The sequence below is a fragment of the Epargyreus clarus genome, unplaced genomic scaffold (assembly GCF_041222505.1).
Source record: "Epargyreus clarus isolate Ecla_fem2 unplaced genomic scaffold, WU_Ecla_fem_2.2 ptg000011l, whole genome shotgun sequence".
Classification (NCBI taxonomy): Eukaryota; Metazoa; Arthropoda; class Insecta; order Lepidoptera; family Hesperiidae; genus Epargyreus; species Epargyreus clarus.
In genome coordinates, this window is record NW_027332219.1 from 1,950,305 (window position 1) to 1,972,441 (window position 22,137).

General features: G+C 35.8%; 3 protein-coding genes and 1 long non-coding RNA gene across 4 annotated transcripts; all 4 read left to right on the top strand.

The window, feature by feature from the left end:
• The first annotated feature begins 34 nt into the window (after positions 1 to 34).
• On the top strand, positions 35 to 4,519 carry LOC140745705 (uncharacterized). Its single transcript, XM_073077600.1, has 2 exons — positions 35 to 80; positions 3,263 to 4,519. The coding sequence occupies exons 1-2, from the start codon at positions 38 to 40 to the stop codon at positions 4,282 to 4,284; spliced, it is 1,065 nt and encodes a 354-aa protein (XP_072933701.1). The 5' UTR covers positions 35 to 37; the 3' UTR covers positions 4,285 to 4,519.
• A 5,879-nt stretch (positions 4,520 to 10,398) lies between these two features.
• Positions 10,399 to 11,601, top strand: LOC140745706 (uncharacterized). The gene has a single exon (XM_073077601.1). The coding sequence runs from the start codon at positions 10,402 to 10,404 to the stop codon at positions 11,371 to 11,373; it is 972 nt and encodes a 323-aa protein (XP_072933702.1). The 5' UTR covers positions 10,399 to 10,401; the 3' UTR covers positions 11,374 to 11,601.
• Positions 11,602 to 13,158: 1,557 nt separating this feature from the next.
• On the top strand, positions 13,159 to 18,781 carry LOC140745707 (uncharacterized). The gene is made up of 2 exons (XM_073077602.1): positions 13,159 to 13,167; positions 17,735 to 18,781. Exon 2 carries the CDS (start codon positions 17,749 to 17,751, stop codon positions 18,715 to 18,717), a length of 969 nt encoding a protein of 322 aa, XP_072933703.1. The 5' UTR covers positions 13,159 to 13,167; positions 17,735 to 17,748; the 3' UTR covers positions 18,718 to 18,781.
• Positions 16,175 to 17,331, top strand: LOC140745811 (uncharacterized). Its single transcript, XR_012102699.1, has 2 exons — positions 16,175 to 16,384; positions 16,651 to 17,331. It is a non-coding gene; the product is annotated as an uncharacterized LOC140745811 (long non-coding RNA).
• Positions 18,782 to 22,137: the final 3,356 nt, after the last annotated feature.

Consider the following 22,137-nt stretch of genomic DNA (forward strand, 5'->3'; position numbering starts at 1 on the left):
AAATTAATAATAAACATTACAGTGTAGATTATATTTAATGCAAGTAGATCTAATTATTCATTCCACCTTAAGCTTTCACGGTAAGTAGAGACATCACCTAAATTTATATATTATGGCAAATGTACCACTGTACATATTTATTTTTTGTAAAAAAAATAATATGAGCAATGAGCTCACTGCTGGTGTTCCTCAGGGTGGCATTCTCTCTCCATTACTTTTCTCTATTTTCATTAATTCCATCACAAAAATAATTTCCTCAAATTTCCATCTTTATGCAGATGATTTGCAGCTATACCGTCACTTCACTGTACTTAACGCCGTTAGCGAAATTAACGTATTAAATAATGATCTCTCGCGGATAAGTGAATGGGCTAAATCATTCGGTATTTTGGTGAATCCCAGAAAATCGCAAGCAATTATTATTGGTAGTAGATACCATCGAAATTTACTGGATTTTAGTACATTACCAAAAATAATTATTGATGGTGTTCAAATCCAATTATCTAACACAGTTAAAAACCTTGGTGTTGCTTTGAATGCCAATTTATCGTGGGATACACATGTGCGAGAAGTAAGTCGCAAGGTCTACTTTTCTCTACACTCGCTTAAATGTCTTCAAGGTTTCTTGCCCTTTAAAACAAAAGTTTCTCTAACTCAAACTCTTATTCAACCGATTTTAGATTACGCGGACGCTTGCTATTTGGATGCCACAGAGGAGCTATTAAATAAACTTGAGCGCTTGCAAAATCTGTGTATTAGATTCATCTTTGGTTTAAGAAAGTTCGATCGCGTCTCCCATTTCCGCAAGGATCTCAAGTGGCTCCCAATCCGTTTTCGCAGGAATACTCGTATCCTCTGTCTCCTTTATAATATCCTAAAAAATCCATCCTCTCCCTCTTATCTGAAACACCGTTTTTCGTTTACACGGCCTTCTCTGGCACCCTGTAGATCTCATCTGAAATCCCTTCTTAATTATCCTTCCCACAAAACTTCTTTCTACTCCCGCTCCTTTTCCGTCCATGCAGTTAGATTATGGAATTCACTACCGCCCCATATTCGTCTCTCTAACAATATCTCTTTGTTCAAAAGAAAAGTAAAAGAGCACTATTTATCTCTGTCATAATTAAGTATATATGTGTATGTTTATATTATGTGTATATATTATTGTATATATTTTGTGTATGTATTTGTATATATTTATATGTCTATGATATATATCTTTCCTTATCCATTTTGTGCACATTATATTTGCTATCATATAAATTTTCCGACCATAGGGGCTGCTGGAAGAAATTTCAGTTTGGAATAAGTAGTCCTCTGTACTATATTTCTTTATAATGCTCTTTATTTTATTATGTTTCTGTGTACACAAATAAATAAATAAAAATAAATAAATAATATTAAAATTGTTAGAAAGAGTAGGTAATACAGCGCAAATAACGGGAAATATATTTACATTCGATCAGGGGTTCGAGAGCGAAATGGGGTTAAATTTTTGGGGTGAAAATTGTGTTTCATAATTAGTTAAATAAGTAAAAAGTTATAAATATTATAACAAATTTTCACAGAATCTTAAATTTTATGAGATATAAAAAAAATATATGCGAAAAATAAAAAAAAAGTGAAATACAGAAAACAGTTACGAATTTTAGTAGATTTTGTTCTTTATATGTTTTGAATATATATTTTTTAATAAAAAAGCATATATATTTTTTAAATTAAATAAATAAGTTATTTAATTTAAAAAATATATATGCTTTTATGAGACAAACAAAAATAAAAAACGAGAAATTATAAATTGCATATAATTATTTTATACAGAACTATTTTCGTTATCATCTTATATTATAAGTTAAAATAACAACATTAATTCCATTCATACTGATAGCCTGTGACATTAATACCGTCTTATTTAATATCTGTTTGGGGTTAAGATGTATTTGTACTTTCTTGGCTCCATGACCTCATAGATGTAGGTATTGAAGGTTCCCTTTGTGGTTTGACTCCGGCGGCACCACTGTCATACCTATTTCTGTTATAACAGCAGTGTTATGCGCCGCTGTGTTCGTTGTTTGTTGTTCGTTGATGTTCGGGTTTGAAGGGAGACATACTTTTCCGAGGCGTTCCAGCTTAGTCCTCAGGGGTAGCAGCGCATCTGTGGCCGACCTCCGGTACGAATATCTAATCCTATCTGGAGTCGATTGCTGAAGTCCATGCGGCAGTAGCCACTCACCATCAGGTGGACTGCATGCTCGTCTGCTACTCCATATTATAAAAAAAGGTAGACAATGCAATAGTATTTCCTGGAGTGTGTCTGATGATGGAGACGGAAGGTACATATTGGAATTGTGTAATGAAATAACGTAACCGCATTGAGTTTGTGCTCGTTTGATTTGTTTTACCAAGGGCTCTGTACCCTTACCATGAGTTTTCAAAACACCCCACAATTTTACGTTACATTTACTCAATCCATTACTCTGTTCCGTTTGCTTCAGTAGACTGAGTAAACGTAACAATAAGGAAGTGCTCAAGTCTTTTTATCTCCCTCACCTGTTCGCAAAAGAGAGAGCAAAACATAAAGCGTCATTTTGTCAATTTAGACAATTAATGTTACGTTGCTGACACTATAGTTCTGATACAATCCGCTAGGGGCGCTGATTGGAATTTGTATGGGCAAATACGTAAACAAATACCAAAACAGTCATATTTGTCAAAACGTAAAAACTCATGGTAAAGGTGCTGATCATAGAATATATCTAGCGTCTGATGACGAAAATGACCTTCTTTCCAACTTTCGTGAAAATTTTTGTATTATGAAAACTGTGTAATATAATTTATGGGTTTAGTTTAATTTAAAGTTTTTTTTTCTTTTTTGAGTAATAGAGCTTGTTTTTAAAAATATTTATTTATATTAATTTTTACTTGCTTATATTCCATATATTTCTTTGGTAATTTCATAGAACAGTAAATCGTATTCTTTTACGAGTTAACAAGGTAAAAAAAAACAATTTTGTTTTTTCTTATATATATATATATATATATATATATATATATATATATATATATATATATATATATATGCTAAAGATGGGGTAAAAACTACATATTTCGCAACAATCCGCTATAAATATGTATATATTTAAACCAAAAATTGTATACATTGAACCGTGTTATTAAAACAATTGGCTAATTTATGCTATAACATGGTGATTGTAAAAGAACTGGTAAATTTTGTAAAATTAATTATCTTCATCTATTTCAGGATTCAAAACGAAAATGATAATCAAATTTACATTACTTTTGCTGGTTGGGCTCGCAGCTGCCAGTCCAATTACAGCCGACGATGATACAATTCTCGTGACTAAAGAGTACTTTCCGGATATGTTAATAAAATATAAGAGTAAACATGATATAGTCAATATCTTCTTGCCTATGAACTATATGAATGATATAGACGATGAATCCGATGTTGATAACATCCAATTACCGTTCTTCTTTATTGAGGCTGATGTACATGCAAATGATAAGCGCGTGGACAAAGGCCTGTATATATTCAAAGATAACAAGGCAACCAAACTATTGGAAAACGGTAGAGACGTTGCTGCAAACGATGATACTCCAACTCAGGTGTTCTTCGGAGCTTCGGATGGTATTTACGTGTACAAAGAAGATACTAAAGAGGCTGTGAAGTATGGATCAGTGTCGGACAGCATTATTGGTATCGCCAAACCTACATATGGTGACGCTATTTACATTCTAACAGAAGAACACGAGTTATTCAATGTGACTGAAGCGGGTACAAAGAAAATTAAGGTAAACGAGGTGGTAGGTGCTAAACAAATAATGTTGGACTATTCTAACAATCTCTACTTCTACGCCGAAGACAAGCAACCCTACGTTCTAACCCCTGAAGGTGTGAAGAAGATCGAAGGGCTTCCAGCCCACCCGAAGTCAATCAACCTGATCAGACCACCAATCGTTCTGACAGACGGAGTGCCAGTTGTCATAGATAATGCTATGTACTTCATTCACGAGAGCGGTTCAAGTGAAGCGAGCGGATTGGTGTTTAAACCAAAAGCGAAACCAACTGCTTATTCTATGGAAACCGTTCTATTTCAACACTATGCGTATAATAAGAACATTTACGAATATAATATCCTTGCCTTACTTGAAACTGTTCTTTCGGGCGAGTTGAAAGACTTAATTGATGAGAACACTACAAACATACAGTCACTTGCAACTAAAACGAAAGAAAAGAAATCAAGCAAACGGAAACACGCCTAATATTTAAAAAATACAGTCTTTGTGTGAAGATCTTTTTATTTCATAGTCATCATAGCGTGGGGCTATTAAGTTTTTTATTTGCCGAATTATAATCCATAATAACAGCTTTTAAAAAGATTTCAATGAAATTGACAGCTTTGACAGTTTTACGAAGAAAGTGGCGCCCGCCTCTGTTATAAATTAATTACACCTTTATACAACTGTTTTGTTGGTTAATAAAAAGTTTAGAATACAATGTGTTGCCTTATTTTAAAACATTTTGTTTATTTTTGGCAATTTTATAATTTTAACATGTTATTTAAATTTTAATATTCGATTTAATTATATTAAGTGAATTTAAATTTTCTTGAAATTTTGAAACTGAAAATATTGAAATTAGTTTAACTGAAACCTTTGTTAATCTATACTAATATTATAAAGAGGAAAACTTTGTTTGTTTGTTTGATTGTAATGAATAGGCTCAAAAACTACTGGACCGAATTTAAAAATTCTTTCACCATTCGAAAGTTACATTATCCACGAGTAACATAGGCTATATTTTATATGAAATATATTTGATAAATAGATTTTGAGGCGGTACAAAGTTCGCCGGGTCAGCTAGTAACAAATAAATACTTAACACAGTTTTGTGAAATTGTAATAACTGACGAGAATAAAGTTCTCCTGTAGCACTACCATGAGTTTACAAAAGTATTACTCGCTAGCGACTGCGTAAAATAAATGTATGAAAAATTGTACAGCGCCTCTGGTGGTTACTCGTAGAACTAAAATCCGTAGTGGCGTAACTCGATACGTAAAAAACCTATCGAAATCAAATCGCTAGCGAATGTCATTATGATCTATTGCCATACAAATTCGGTCCCATGAGTCATTAATTTGACAGACGTTGTCAAAAAATACCGTAACGATAGTAGTTATGTTATTCACTAGCAAAATGACAATAGTTTTCTATTTACAATTTCTATAGTGGCGTTTCTATGCCAACTCATGGTAGTGCTACTGATCGAAAATTCCACCTTCTACCCTTCAACCCTTATAATAAACAGTATAATAACTTATAATAACTCTTCTTCTTAAATACATTATCTTCTTTAAAAAATAAAATTTTACCACATAAGTAGCACTTATATCATAGTTAAATGGCACAGATGGAAACTCGTGGGCAACAGTTGCGGTTGTTTCAGCATTAGCATGCTCAGTCAGCATTATAATGGTTGTGTATGGTTCGATTTGTTCCATACAATTTAAAAATATTAACTAATATATAAACGTTGTCCATGCCTATAATTGGCACTCATACGAGCCGTATTATTATGAATACTACCATGGTGTACTACTAAGTACTATATAATGTATTGTGTGTATTGCTATTGGCATATAAATAAATAAATAAATCCTAGCAATGCAGAGGTGCCTCCTGCCTAAACCATACAAGTTACTCATTTGGTGCTTACTACGTAATATCGACTTTTCCGAGGCGTTCCAGTTCAGTCCTCAGGGGTAGCGGCGCATCTGTGGCCGACCTTAGGTAAGAATATGTAATCCTATCTGGGATTGATTACAGATGTCCATGGGCGGCAGTAGCCACATACCATCAGGTGGACTGCATGCTCGTCTGCTAGTCCTACATTATCATAAAAAAAATATATATTTTTATTTTGAGTGTGGAATTATCTAGCTCAGAACTATCTAGTGCTCGTATGTACTTTCGATATCAACTTAGGTAATCAAGTAATAATAACATATTTTGCATATCTAACATTGATAGCCTCTGACGTGTCATTGACGACTTTCTTAATATCGACTAAATGTTTGGGTGTTCATATACGTTTATGCACTATAGAATAGGTAGGTAAAATGTGCATTACTTATTATATTCATTCATTATCATTATTTAAAAGTTTAATTGTTTTAACATTTGACAATATTGAGGTATAAATTATGAGGTAAAATATAAGTTAAATCAAATTATTAGTAAAATCATTATTTTCTTTGCATTACATTACATTTAATATAATGTCAAATTGTCAAATTATGTCAAACAACTATACCGAAAACATTACCAATTAAGAAATTATTTAATTCAGATTAATAAAAAATAAGTACATTAAAATAAAAAAATGTATATACAGGGTGAATTTTTAAAACGGGCCTTCAGGGCCAAATTCAAAACTATAAGGATTAGCGAAAAATGCTGAAAGGAGTTACGAGGCCGATTTTGATAAAAACTAAAACTGCATTATTAGTTTTTTAAAATATTTTTTTTCCTTAGCCGGGAATCGAACGAGTTCATTTTGAAAAAAATGACACCTCTATATTATTACACTATCTGATAGTGTCGCTTATAAGGATCAAATTCTGGGAAGTAATGTTATGTGACAAATTAAAGGAAAAGGAAAAGTTTGATTAAAATACGTATTTTTCCATACATTGGCATACTAATCCTTAAGGATTATACATAACAAATGATTTATGTATAATTCTTTAGAAACATACATAAGTCATACCATTGAAGAATTTGTTGGTTAATCAACTAATTATTCGATGTTATGACTATATCATACGGCTTAGTATGAGAAAGTAATAGTTTGGCAAATAAGTTACCGCCGTTTTTAGGATTTATTTTTTAATGAAAATAGATAACTGATTAAACAGTAAATTCTTATTGTTTGTTGTTTACAACTTTGTTTCAACGTTAAATATGATTTTCTATATCTAATTGTTTAGTAATCACTCGGCTTTGACTCTAAAAAGTATTTCTCGCAAATTGTCAACTTTACATGTGTATTAAACGAAACTCCGCCCATAGCTAAGTCGGACATAAAAATATAAATTATTGAGAAACAAAACGTCCATTTCGAATGATTAGAAACATTGAGCCAAAAAAATGTTAATACATGAAATATTTAAATTGATGAATGGCGGGAACTTAACTGCCAAATTAATATGAAAAAATATGTATTTTCTTAAAATTGAGGCTTTTCCTTTAGTTTGTCATTTATTATTACTTTCCAGATTTTGATCCTTATAAGCAACACTATTAGATAGTGAAATAATATAGAGGGTGCATTTTTTTTCAAAATGAACTCGTTCGATTCCCGGCTAGGGAAAAAGTTATTTTAAAAAAGTAATGATGCAGTTTTAGTTTTTATCAAAATCGGCCTCGTAACTCCTTTCAGCATTTTTCGCTAATCCTTATAGTTTCGGATTTCGCCCTGAAGGCCCGTTTTAAAAAATTCACCCTGTATATAAAAACCTGAAGGAGAACCAGTTTTAGTTTTTATCAAAATCGGCCACGTAACTTCTCTTAGCTTTTTCATTATGTCTTATAGTTTCGGATTTGGCTCTGAGGGCCCACTTGAAAAATTTACCCTGTATTAACAGGCAAAGAGGAGCAAATGTTCAGTACATTTATTATTTGTCACTATTTTTTTCGACTGCGAAGGATTTTTCGAGCATATGTATGTCTCATTCTTTGGCACACCCAGCAGCCCAAATGGCTTGTCGGATCATAAAGATATTAATTGTCGATGGATATGTCTGAATTGTGTCAATTGTGGGAGTGACATAGGCTATTTAATCAGTTGTTATATTATTTCAGTAATAATTGTCTAGTTTCTTTGGCATGACGCTTTCAATGTTATTAATAAAAATGGTTAATTGATATTAAAATAAGGAACATTAGTAAATGCAATAAAACTGACAAAAATTAAAAACAAATTAACAATCTTCTTTTATTCTAGGATTCAAAAGGAAAATGATAGGATGAATGATAGGAGGATGATGATTTGAAGGTGGTAGAACCCTTTGTGGTTCGACTCCGGCGGCACCACCGCCACACCTATTTCTGCCTAATAACAGCAGTGTTAGGCGCTGCTGTGTTCCGGTTTGAAGGGTGTGGTAACGGAGACAGACTTGTCCAAGGCGTTCCAGCTTAGTCCTCAGGGGTAGCGGCGCATCTGTGGCCGACCTCAGGTAGGAATACCTAATCCTATCTGGGGTTGATTACAGATCTCCATGGGCGGCAGTAGCCACTTACCATCAGGTGGATTGCATGCTCGTCTGCTACTCTTATATTATAAAAAAAAAAAAACAAATTCGCGTTACTTTTGCTGGTTGGACTCGCGGCCGCCAACCCGCTTACAAATAACAATGGAACAGTACTCGTAACTAAAGATTGCTATCTAGATACATTCATAAAATACAGGAGTCAACATCACATGTTCAATATTCTAGTGCCGATAAACTATTTAAATGATATACAACTGTTCTTGCTTAATAAAAAGTTTACAATAAAATGAGATGTGCTTTTTTTGTCAATTTTATAATTTTAACATGTGATATAATTTTTAGCAAACTAATTTTTTACATAGTGAAATAGCAAACGAGCTTGCAGTCCACCCGATGGTAAGTGGCTACTGCCACGCATGGACATCTGTGATCAACCCCAGATAGAATTAGATATTCCTACCTGCGGTCGGCCACAGATGCGCCGCTACCCTTGAGGACTGAGCTGGAATGCCTCGGAAAGGTATGTCTCCCTTACCACACCCTTCAAAACGGAACACAGCAGCGCCTAACACTGCTGTTATTAGGCAGAAATAGGTGTGGCGGTGGTGCCGCCGTAGTCGAATCACACAGGGTTCTACCACCTTCAAAACCTTGATACGTTGCTACCTCTGAAGACTTATTTGGAAACCTTCTGATAAATAGGCTCACAACTTAAAAAATAACATTAAAAATATAAAGTTACTCTATTTTCTTATTCACTCTCAGCCAACGAAGCCGTTAGAAACATTTTATCATAAATAATGTTATTGTATAAGTAAGTTTATCTTCATATTATACTTCGTGTAATTAGCTCGTTTATCATTCCGTCAGAGGCTCTCTTTGGTAAGTAATCGTTTATTATTATCCTATTTTGTATAATATATGAGGCTGCTAGAAGCAGAGTGGCTTAACTGCATTTTAATGATTTTTGACCTATCTGTATTTTGTAATTTAAAAAACATGTCTTATCCGCGTAAAACTGCTAGTCCGCTCTGAATATAGAGATTAATCGTGTCGCCATAGCAAATTGTATGACTACAACCTCCTCGCAACAACTTCAGAGCGGACTATACACTTACTTTTCTCCATATTGTAAATCATGTTTTTGTAGTTAGGCTACTCTGGTTCTAACAGCCTCATATTAGTTGCAAGCAAGCTTGCTACCACCTGATGGTAAGTGGCTACTGCCGCCCATGTACATCTGTCATCAACCCCAGATAGGATTAGATATTCCTACCTGAGGTCGGCCACAGATGTGCTGCTACCCCTGAGGACTAAGCTGGAACGCCTCGGAAAAGTGTGTCTCCCTTACCACACCCTTCAAACCGGAACACAGCAGCGCCTAACACTGCTGTTATTAGGTAGAAATAGGTGTGGCGGTGGTGCCGCCGGAGTCGAACCACAAAGGGTTCTACCACCTTCAAATTATGTTATTATTATTGTATGCATGTATGTTATTGCATGTTATTATTTCTTAATTACGTAAGTTGATAACGAAAGTACTAGACAGTTATGAGCAAGATAATTATATACCCAAAATAATAAATATTTATTATATCTTTTTTATAATAATATAGGAGTAGCAGACAAGCATGCAGTCTACCTGATGGTAAGTGGCTACTTATTACTGGATTACCATACCCGTCAAACCAGAACACAATAACGATTATCATTACTTTTATTAAATAGAAATAAGTGTGGCGATAGTGCCGCCGGAGTCGAACCACAAAGAGTACTACCACCTTCAGAATTTACTTAAAAAATCTGTTACACCAAAAATATTAATTGCTCTGAGATTATTGAATATAAATTCGTGTTTGGAAAGCAATAAAACTCAACTTTAAGATTTCTTTATATAATACTGTATTATGTGTAATATCAGAATTATTTATTAGTTCATCTCATTTCCACGACCGAAAGTGGCACCAACGGCACAGTTAGCTTATACCAATTATTAATAATCAATCTATCCATTATCTACCGTAAAAAGAAAAAGAAAATCCGCAACTTGCCGTAAAATTATTCCCTAAAGTAATGTTTAAAATTTTATCTATTCCAGGATCCAGGATGAGACCCTATAGCATACCGTTATTCCTCATCGCTCTCTCAGCAGCTGCTCCTTCAGGAGACGAGAAAAGTCTTGACTCCCCAGACTCCTGTGTCTTGTACAAAGGCCAGTATGACATAATCAATATAGTTGTTCCATTGAACGCTATCAACTATTATAGAGATGCTTCAAGCGGCTTACAAGGCCACTCTGAATCGACCTTCTTCTTTATCGAGGCAGATGTTGATACAGAGGGCAAACGAATTTACAAAGGCTTATATATGTTCAAGAAGAATAAAGCAACTATACTCTTGGAGAACGGAAGAGGCGCTGCTGCCGCTAGCGACGGCACTACACAAGTATTTCTTGCAGCAGACGATGGTCTTTATGTCTATAAAACAGAAACAAACGAAGTTGTTAAGTATGGATCGATTACCGACAATATAATCGGCATCGCTAAACCTCACGGAAATGATGTTATCTACATCCTCACAGAAGAACATGAGCTATACAAAGTAACGGATGCCGGTAATACAAAAACTAAAGTGGACGAGGTGGTCAATGCCCAAGAAATTGTTCTAGATTACCATAATAATATTTACTTCTATGCCCAAGATAAACAACCTTACGTTTTAACGACAGACGGTGTGAAGAAGATAGCTGGTCTTCCTGATAATCTAAACAAAGTAAGTCTGCTGAAGCCACCTTACACTACACAAAATGGCGTACCGTGTGTTATAAATAACGCCGTCTACATCATTTACGAAGACGGTACCAGCGAATTAATTGATCCAGAGTTCCAGAGGGACGCTAAGGTAACCGCTTATGCAATGGAGGGCACGTTGGTACAATATTTCGCTTACAACAGAAAGATTTACGAATTCAATTTCCTCCCAAGATTTTTTACAGACATGGAAAAATTTGTTAATAATAAAGCTAGTGCAATCCGTGTGCTTTCAACTGAAATAAAACGTGGTATATACAGAAATTAATGTAATATATTGAATAGGTCGTTTGCTTAGATAATTAGTTGGTTTGATTAATTATCTAAGGTCGTTTGTAAGATTATTAAGTGCATTGTGAGACTTTACCGAGACATTTTAGCTTAGATCTCGGTGATAGCGACGCACGGCTGACCAAAGGTAAAAGTCTAAGCCTTTCTGGGGTTGATTACAAACATGGAACAGAAAAAAATAGGATTACAGATATCATAAATAAAGGATTAGTACATATTTTCTGTGTTTTATTAAACGAGTTGAAATAGTATCATATACAAAAGCAAATAAAATATAATTATAATGATTGATATGAATGATCATTTTGAGTTCAATATCGATAACACCTTGTTAACTCTTGAACAAAAATGGAATCAGGGTTATTCTTGGTGAGGTAGCCGGAGTCCCGGAGCGGAAAGTTGAATGAGGCTCCCATTTAAATGATTGATTTTGAATGAATTTTACAAGTTATGACAAATGTCTACAAGTAAGCTTGTAGAAACTTGAAACTCCAGCACCAAAAGTCCAGAGCGGACCGCTTCTACTGACCAAGGTCACCAGTCTCAATTTTTTTATAATATAGGAGTAGCAGACGAGCATGCAGACCACCTAATAATAGGCTACTGCCGCCCATGGACATCTGTAATTAATCCCAGATAGGATTAGATATTTCTACCTGAAGTCGGCCACAGATGCGCCGCTACCCTTGAGGACTAAGGAATGCCTCGGAAAAAAATGTCTCCCTTACCACACCGTTCAAAACAGAACACAGCCGCGCCTAACACTGCTGTTATGAGGCAGAAATAGGTGTCGCGGTGGTGTCGCCGGAGTCGAACCATAAACGTGTTTCGGCACCTTCAAAAATTCAATTTTGGAGGAAAAAGCGACGCTTAAAATTGAAAATAAGATAATTCTGAGAAAACACAAGTCAATATGGTGATAATAAAGAGAGATAATTACAAAGATGGACAATTGTTTCAGTAACCTGCCGAAAGACAGGTCACACGTGGAAGATATCACAGCGGCTATCAGGATGATTAGTGCATTACTTATGTACTTAATTGCCTAAACATATATTACTTTTAATAAAAAATAAAATACCTTATGTAATATTATATAACTGTAAAGGAAGAAGCCTTTGTGGTTCGACTTCGGCGGCACCACCGCCGCATCTTTCTCTGCCTAAAAACAGTGTTAAGCGCTGCTGTGTTCTGGTTTAAAGGATGTAAGGAAGATATACTGTTCTGAAGCGTTCCAGCTTAGTCCTCAGGGGTAGCGGCGCATCTGTGGCCAACCTCAGGTAGGAATCTAAACCGGTCTGTGGTTGATAACAGATGTCCATGGGATTAATAAAAGTTGTAAATTGGATCAAGATATAGTTTTATTCTTTTAATATATTATATAGGGGTAGCAGACGAGCATGCAGTTCATGCAGGTAAGTGGCTACTGCCGCCCATGGACATCGGTCGCTGGCCGGGTGGTTTGAGCTCCCACTCTTGCCGTCCTCAACCCCGGAAGCCCCTTTTAGTCGCTTCTTACGACAGGCAGGGGATACCGTAGCCCTATTCTGATCCCGGAACTACAGAGACAGCGCAAATTACCCTTGCGTCCTCCATTTATTTATTATGTCTGTTACGCCGTTCCCGTGTCGTGCCAATAAAGCGCACTCGTTTAAGATATTTATCATTATGCCTATTAAAATTGTTTTTGGAAAAGTATTTAAATTGACACTCAAACCTATATATATAAGAGTAATTATCGCTGCATTGTCATTCAATTAGAAGCCGTCTGGTAAGACATACATTTTTTATATTACCCTTGACTACCGAGATCCAAGATTCGATCCCCGGGTCTGGTATCTCAATAATGTGCACCGTGGTTTGTGTGTTGGTGTTTTTATGTGTGTGTCGTATATTGATTACATTATTATTTATGAATATCCTTACTAATATTATAAATCCGAAAGTAACTCTGTCTGTCTGTCTGTCTGTCTGTCTGGTTGTCTCTTCTTCACGCCCAAACCACTGAACCGATTTTAATGAAATTTGGTACAAAGATAGTCTGAGAACCGAGAAAGGACATAGGATAGTTTTTATCCCGGAAAGCCCACGGGAACTAGGGATGGCGATCTAAGATCGAATAATCGGAGAATCGATCTTTTGGACCCAAAACATCGATATTAGTAAGGATTGAATCGTAAACTATACATTTGATCAAGCTATGATCTTTAGCAAAGTTAAGGTACGAATTTTCAGTTTTATGTATGTTAGTATGTTATATTATTTTCCTTTAAACGCGGGCGAAGCCGCGGACAAAAACTAGTTATTTATATTTATGAAGGTGGTAGAACCCTTTGTGGTTCGACTCCGGCGGCACCACCGCCACACCTATTTCTACCCAATAACAGCAGTGTTAGGCGCTGCTGTGTTCCGGTTTGAAGGGTGTGGTAAGGGAGACAGACTTTTCCGAGACGTTCCAGCTTAGTCCTCAGGGGTAGCGGCGCATCTGTGGCCGACCTCAGGTAGGAATATCTAATCCTATCTGGGGTTGATTACAGATGTCCATGGGCGGCAGTAGCCACTTACCATCAGGTGGACTGCATGCTCGTCTGCTACTCTTATATTATAAAAAAAATAATAACGATCGCAGAACAACGGAAAATCGATTTTTAAGTCTCGTTTTATTTTGAAAATGTGTTCTGTCAACATCTTCGTCACCATCAACTGTTGTCCCACTGCTGGGCACGGGCACCTGGCCCCGGTTCACCGATGATCAAGTGCGGGTTGGTAGACTTCTCACATAACTGAGTACTTTTATTAGTGAAATCTCAGGTTAGCAGGTTTGCACTTCCTCACGAAGTTTTCATTCACCGTTATAGCGATTGATAAATAATTACAAATACGTATATAATTTTGAAAAATTAATGGTGCGTGCCTGGAATTCGATCTCTGTGTGCATATAATTATTATAATATACAGTGGAATCCGTCTATAATGACGTCATACAAAGCGTTTCGTGAAAAACAATCGTAATCGTATATTTGAAAAATATACGATTACGATTGTTGAATGAGAAGTGTTGAGTAGTAGTAGTAGTATGAGAATGTTGAGTATTTGAAAAATATTTGAAAAATATACGATTACGATTGTTGAATGAGAAGTGTTGAGTAGTAGTAGTATGAGAATGTTGAGTATTTGAAGAATATACGATTACATATACAAGGTAAATTTTTCAAATAGGCCTTCAGGGCCAAATCCGAAACTATAAGGATGAGCGAAACATGCTGGAAGGAGTTACGAGGCCGATTTTGATAAAAACTAAAACTGCATCTTTAGTTTTTTAAATATCTTTTTTCCTAGGCAGGAATCGAACGAGTTCATTTTGAAAAAAAATACATTCTACTATCTGTATATGTATTATACTCCTGTCTCCATCATCAGATCAGTTCCAAGATACCAAATTATCACATTGGCATTAAAATTCGGCACGACAGTTAAAACTAGGTAAAAATTGACTTGAAAAATTGTTTTACTTTGTTTGCTAGTTAGTTACTTAGTTGTTTTTTTTTACAACTGAAGAAAGATATTTTAAAGTGTCTAAATAGTCAATGATGTAATTGTAAGTATTAAATATTGTATGTTTCCAAAAGAAAAATGAAATAAAATTTATTTCTGAAACAGCAACCGTATGTCATCGGCTTCAGGTAGATCCTTTAAACTAAACCAAAGTGAGGTTCTTATCATCTTGTTTTTATATCGGTTACCTTTGTGACTTTTCTATATTTGGGAAGTATCTATCTTTTATCTGAGACCTGGTGACCAGAGGTCTAGATACGTCGCTTGATAATATAACGAGTAATCTCATACATTTAAGAACAGTTAAAACGTACCATATATCAAATTTTTGATTATAAAATAATAATAATAATAATTTTTATCCACTAAATTAGAGCATTAAAACCGGGAATAATAATAATAATAATAAAAATATATATTTTATTGTACCCACAACATGAAATAATAAAGTAAACATACATACATATATTAAATAATAGTCATCTTGAAGGTCTTGAAGGCGTGTAATCTTATAGTCACATAAAAGGTACAGAGTAACGATATAATAACTATACGTAAGTAAGTTCACACTAGTGATTAGAGGTATTATAACTACACAAGTATCTCCGTTATTCGACTGTTCTTGCTGAAGTCTCCGACCAGAATGTCGCTCTCTGTTAATTCGAGCGCCGCCATGGTGTCGTCCCCACTTCACCTACCCGCATCTGTTTTTAAACTGTAGTGTCAAATGAGTCACATATTACTTTAATGTAACGTTATAAAAATGTGATATCGTTAATATCCAAGCTTCTTATTAACGATGATAACACATAAAACAATACAATAGGCGGCCTTATCGCTAATCAGCGATTTCTTCCAGCCAACCTTAAGGTGAGGAGTAAAGTAAGGATGTAAATTGCTTCTTATGTCCGTAGTCCTATAAATATATAAACATCTAAAGTTGTATCCCAAGAAGTAGTTTTTGTCACGACTTCGCAACCGTAACATATACTCGTAATAATACAACCCAATACAATTCAAACACTTTACATGAATAACGGATAAAAATGTGAGTAAACCTGTTTACCAAATAAGTTCTCAAAGGTAGTTGAAGTCACACACACGCACTTGGCAAGCGCGGTGGACTACGGCGTAATCCTTATCATTTTGAGAGGAGAACCGTGCCCAGCAGTGGGACATTAATGGGTTGTTGATGATAGTGATAACTTATCCTTATCCTTAACCCTTTACACCCGAGATGATATGAGCGTGAGTTTCACTTTAAAAAAATTCCCACGTGATAGCTTCTTATTTTTCGAAACGCAACCGATGCCGATCGATCGTGAGGAGAGTATCGCACGTGATACCGGCTAAGTGAGCGGGGTGCAGGCGGTCAGTTGTGCTAGGGACTCGTCCAAAGATGGCAGATTTTTTCGACCCGCGCACTGTCACAGGTATATAATTATTTTTGGTATTAAATGTTAAGTATCTATTATTAATTATTGCTAATTTAAAAGCTAAAAGAACACTAAATACGTGGACTTTAGTAGTTTATTCGATTAACTTGCAATTTAGATACAATTAGGTTGCAAATCTCAACTGTTACGATCGTGTGCCTACGGGTGTTGGTGCAGAATAACGTTTGATGAAAATGCTTTTATTGCTATTACCAGTTATGTGTAAGTTTCGTCAATAACAATTTTGTTTGTTTTAATTTTAGGGGTACATTTAAATGACGATTAGATTTTGCCAGTGCGGGGTGAGGAGAAATATATCGGACATTGAAGATCTTCATGAAAGTGAAGAGCTTCAACCAAATAGATTAGAAGAGTTTCAATTTGAAGAATTGTGCCCTGAAACAGATCCAGAAGCACATGCAGAACCTCAAATAGAAACTAACCTAGAATTGGATCTGGAACTTGAGCCTGAACCTCAACCATCTACTTCAAAATCATCCCTAGAAATTTCTCGCCGCCGAGCATCTTCACGTCCAACACATCGAAAAATAGCTTGGAAAAGAATACGTTTTCTGTCTTGAAAAGGTCTATACATCCCTACCAACATCTCCAGTAAAGTTTACAAAGAAATATTTTTATTAATATTTTACTTGTGAGGCTCTTGATATGTAACCAGATGCACAAATTTATATTATCTAAGAAGAACCGGTCGAAAACTTAATTTAATTGCAATAGATATGGCTAAAGTTTTCTCTATCTGCTTTATCATTGGATGTATTCCCTAGCCAAGAATACCTACGCCTTGGAGACCTGGATTGAAGACGGAGGCAATAACGGAAGAAAGAAGAATGTTGATTTTCATAGAATTACGTAGTTTAGGTTTCATTGTCAAGACAGATTTTTTATAAAGACTAATGAAAATAAAGACAGTGATGTTAAATATCTCCAAATTGTTTTAATTTTGTAATATTTTTTGATAAAAAACTATTTTTTTTTGCAATTTTCACGATCGTGAGTGTGACAGTTCCCACCGGAGACTCACGATCGTGCGGGTCGATTTCTGGATTAAGTATAAACTCTGGATTTTTTTTCCTATTTTTTGTGGATCCCTTAAGCTATATAAAAAGCCGTAATAAACGTTTTGAATCGGAAATTGCGAAAAAAAATCTTCGGGTGTAAAGGGTTAATACGAAGCAACTTTATAAAAATAATAATTATAACTAAAAATAATTATTATCTCTTGGAAGAGTTCCCAAAAACTGACGATACTACCCCACTGAAAAGTTAACCTATTTCTCTATCATTTTTGTTAAATTTAACATACAATTCAAGATTATTCCTTATCAGTTTCAGGGTTAAGAATGAAACTGTTCAGCAACTTCGGGTTACTGCTACTAGTAGGGATTACATTCGCTGCTCCTCCCAAAAGCGCTGATGATGAGACAGTGGTCGTTACAAAGGACTACTTCCCAGATTCCTTCGTTAAATACAAAAGCCAACACGACATTGTCAAAATTATACTACCCTTAAACTTAAACACTATTAACTTGGAGGAAATCTCAGAAGATATAACTTTCTTCTTCGTTGAAGCTGATATAAATGGAGACGACCTAACTTACCATGGTCTGTACCTATTCAAAGATAATAAAGCAACAAAACTGTTGGAAAACGGACGAGATGCTGGAGCTTCCTCCTGGAGAGGCACGAGCAAGCAAGTGATCCTAGCAGCTCAGGACGGTCTTTACGAGTACAAAGCGGAAACTAAAGAAGCGGTTAAATATGGATCAGTTACTGACAATATCGTTGGCATTGCTGTAAACGACACTGCTGACATCATTTACATTCTAACTGAGGACCATGAGGTATACAAAGTAACTGATGGAGGGAACGCGAAAACTAAAGTGGAAGAGGTGGTCAACGCGAAAGAAATCATTCTAGACTACTATAACAATCTATACTTCTATGGTGATGACAAGGAGCCCTACGTATTAACGGCGGATGGTGTTAAAAAGATTAAGGGTCTTCCCTCTCACCCGAGTAAAGTCAAACTGGTCAAGACTTCCTTCATCATCGATGACGGCGTGCCTTTCATTGCTGACAATGTTGCGTATATGATCTTCGCAAACGGTAATAGTAAACCCATTGGTTTCGAGTTCGAGCCCAAAGCAATCCCAACCGCCTTCGGAATGGAAGGATCCTTAATCCAATACTTTGGTTACAACAAAAAGATTTACGAATTCAACACCAATGTAACTTTGGCTGCTCATTCGGATCCGAGCCGCAACTACTGTTGGTTAAGTTTTCATTGCACGAATGACTTATATAATTAATTGCACAATAGTTGTGAATTACAATTAATATTTAATTAATTTTCAATTGTTTTGTAATATTTAATTAAAACTAACGCAACAAACGTGTTTAATTATTTGTAATAAAATGTTTTTAAAGTAATACCTATATATATACCTTTTTTTGACATTCTTCAATTATTACAAGCTTTATTAGAGATTTGTTATCTAAGACTATATGAGACTAAAGAATAAAAAATAAAATACTAGTTAAAAAAAAAAAAAACAAAAAGAACACGCTTTATTTATGAGAGATTGTTTTTATATATTTGAACCTGACGATAAAGCAGACGTGCTACCTGATGGAAAGTAGTTAACGTTGCCTATGGACATTTGCAACACCAGAGGAGTCGCTAATGCATTGCCGGCTTTGAAGGAGAGCTCTTTTTGCACCTTTTTTGAAGAGCCCCATGTCATAGCGCTCCGGGAATACCTCAGAAGGAAGTTCATTCCACATTTTGCACGTCCGTGGCAAGAACGTCCGTGCAAACCGAACCGTGGAGGACCGCCAGGAGTCCAGTTGGTGTGGATGGGACTTCATCCTTCGGCGAGTGGTGCAATGGAGGAATGGTGACGTAGGCACCAGGTCAAATAGTTCCTGGGAATACTCACCATTGTAAAGCCGGTAGCACACGCAAAGGGAACCTATGTCCCTCCGTAAACTTCAAGGTTCTAGCCGATCGGAAATCCTCGGATCGTTGAAGATTCGCTCTGCGCGTTTCTGCACGGAGTCAAGTGGGTTAAGTTGGTATTGGGGTGCCCCTGCCCAGAGATGCAAGCCGTACTCCATGTGGGGTCTCGCTTGCGCCTTATAAAGCAGAAAGAGTTACCCCGCAGTGAAGTACCGTTTCGCTCTGTTCAGGACGCCAACTTCGCCTTAACGTCCAAATGACCCTGGTATTGCACATCACACGATATCAACTCCTAGGATTAGTCCATTGAAAAGTTACATTTGGGGTTGCGTTTTTTAGAGGACGCAATTTTATTTTTTTGAAGGGTAAGGGGGGTCAGTGTAAAGCTAAACCCAAGTTTGTGGGGTCGCCACCCTTGTCCCACGTCCGCCATCTTGCAAATAGGGGTTGAAATGGTTTTTACCATATATCTCTTAAACTATTTATCAGATAAAAAAAATTATAAGCATTCTTTGTTGCAAATTAAATTCCCTATAACTTTGGTCCAGTAACTTTTTGTCATAGAACTATAAATAGAAAAGTTATAAGCGAAAATGTTAAGAAATTCCAGAAAAAAATGTATACTTTTCGATATAACTTTTTTTTTATCATTTTACGAAAAAATGTTATTAGACCATTTTTGTAGATCGTTTTTTGAGGAACAACTTTTATAAGCAACGTTTTTTTATTAAGTCAATAGCTAAGGTTTCACAGCGCTCTGAAGTGAGTACTATTTTTCGGCACTCTTAACTATACATATACGTGTGTGCTAATTTAATGTGTCATCAGTTAATTTTTTTTATTTTGTTATTATAATGTTTTAAATTATTAATTTGGCAATATTATAATAATTAATTATTGACTTTTTTCCACTCCATTACAGAATTTTCCAATTATTGATACCTATTTAAAATAATTTTAAATCTCATGGCCGTTACCGAGAATACTGTTCAGGTAGAAAATACCCAAGGGACCATTAGGGAACAAAAGAACATCTGCCTGCTATTATTATTATTATTATGAATAATAATAGAGGCAGATATTATTTCTAACGTATGTTAGAGGCAGATAACGTATTTATAACGATATATTTTTTTTATAATATAGGAGTAGCAGACGAGCATACAGTCCACCTGATGGTAAGTAGCCACTGCCGCCCATGGACATCTGTAATCAACCCCAGATAGGATAGGATACCCTGAGGTCGGCCACAGATGCGCCGCTACCCCTGAGGACTAAGCTGGAACGCCTCGGAAAAGTCTGTCTCCCTTACCACACCCTTCAAACCGGAACACAGCAGCGCCTAATACTGCTGTTATTAGGTAGAAATAGGTGTGGCGTTGGTGCTGCCGGAGTCGAACCACAAAGGGTTCTACCACCTTTAATTGTGAAGACGATTTCGAATGATTTTAGACACGATTTTAACTTTAGTTAAAACTACTTTTTTTATTAGCATTTTGACTTTTTAAGTGTGCTTTTTTATTATTCAATCATGAGTGATTGTTTGTGAACAAACAACTGTGACAACAAACAACGTCAACTGTGAAGGCAAAAGGTGTAAAAACTTTACTAGAGCGAGCTGTAGCAAAAATGATGAGGTTAATGAACAATTTTTACGAACTGTTTCGGAAGTTACTGTACATATTGCGTGTTATTGTTGTTACGTTACTCACTTCAGAGCGCTGTAAAACCTTAGCTATTGACTTAATAAAAAAATGTTGCGTATAAAAGTTATTCCTCAAAAAACGATCTACAAAAATGGTCTGATGACATTTTTTCGTAAAATGATAAAAAAAAAAGTTATATCGAAAAATATAATATTTTTCCTCGAATTTCTTAACATTTTCGCTTAAAACATTTTTATTTATAGTTCTACGACAAAAAGTTACTGGACCAAAGTTGTAGAGAATTTAATTTGCAATAAAGAATGCTTATATTTTTTTTTCATCTGATAAATACTTTAAGAGATATATGGTAAAAACCATTTCAACGCCTATTTTCAAGATGGCGGCCGTGGGACAAGGGTGGCGACCCCACAAACTTGGTTTTAGCTTTACACTGACCCCCCCTACACTTCAAAAAAATAAAATTGCGTCCTCTAAAAAACGCAAGGTTAGGCCTAAAAAATGTAACATTTCAATGGACTAGATACCTATGCTTTTATCAATGGTGAGAGGAATTCCTTGTAACCGTGGCGCTATGACGAATGGGGTTTTTTTAGCGGTGGTAGACTTGTCTTCGTGGGGTTGAGCTCAAGAAGGTTAAGTCGACTCCATGTCGAGACCTGCTCCAGAGAGTCCTCGAATTCAGACACAAGTCGGATTCTGCTTTCCTCCACGAGAGTCCGAGAGGTTTTTGCACGGCCTGTGTACACAGCATCTCACGTACTATCATCTGCATAGCAATGAATGCTGCTAGTATTTTGCAACATGTCATTGATATGCAGAATGAATAGCGTGGGAGAGAGAACAGAGCCCTGGGGCACGCCAGCATTAATAGGCTCACTCACACCAACACCGTTATACAACAAGTTATAAGTATAGTCCGCGCAAAACTGCTAGTCAGTTCTGAATATAGAAACGAATCGCGTCGCCATAGCATACTGTTCGCAACAACTGCTGAGAAGACTAGCAGTTTGGCGCGGATTATACTTTGGAAGACAATCTGGTAGCAAAGTATCCTTGGGTCCTATTTAGTTATTATGTCTGTGGCGCCGTTCCCGTGTCGTGTC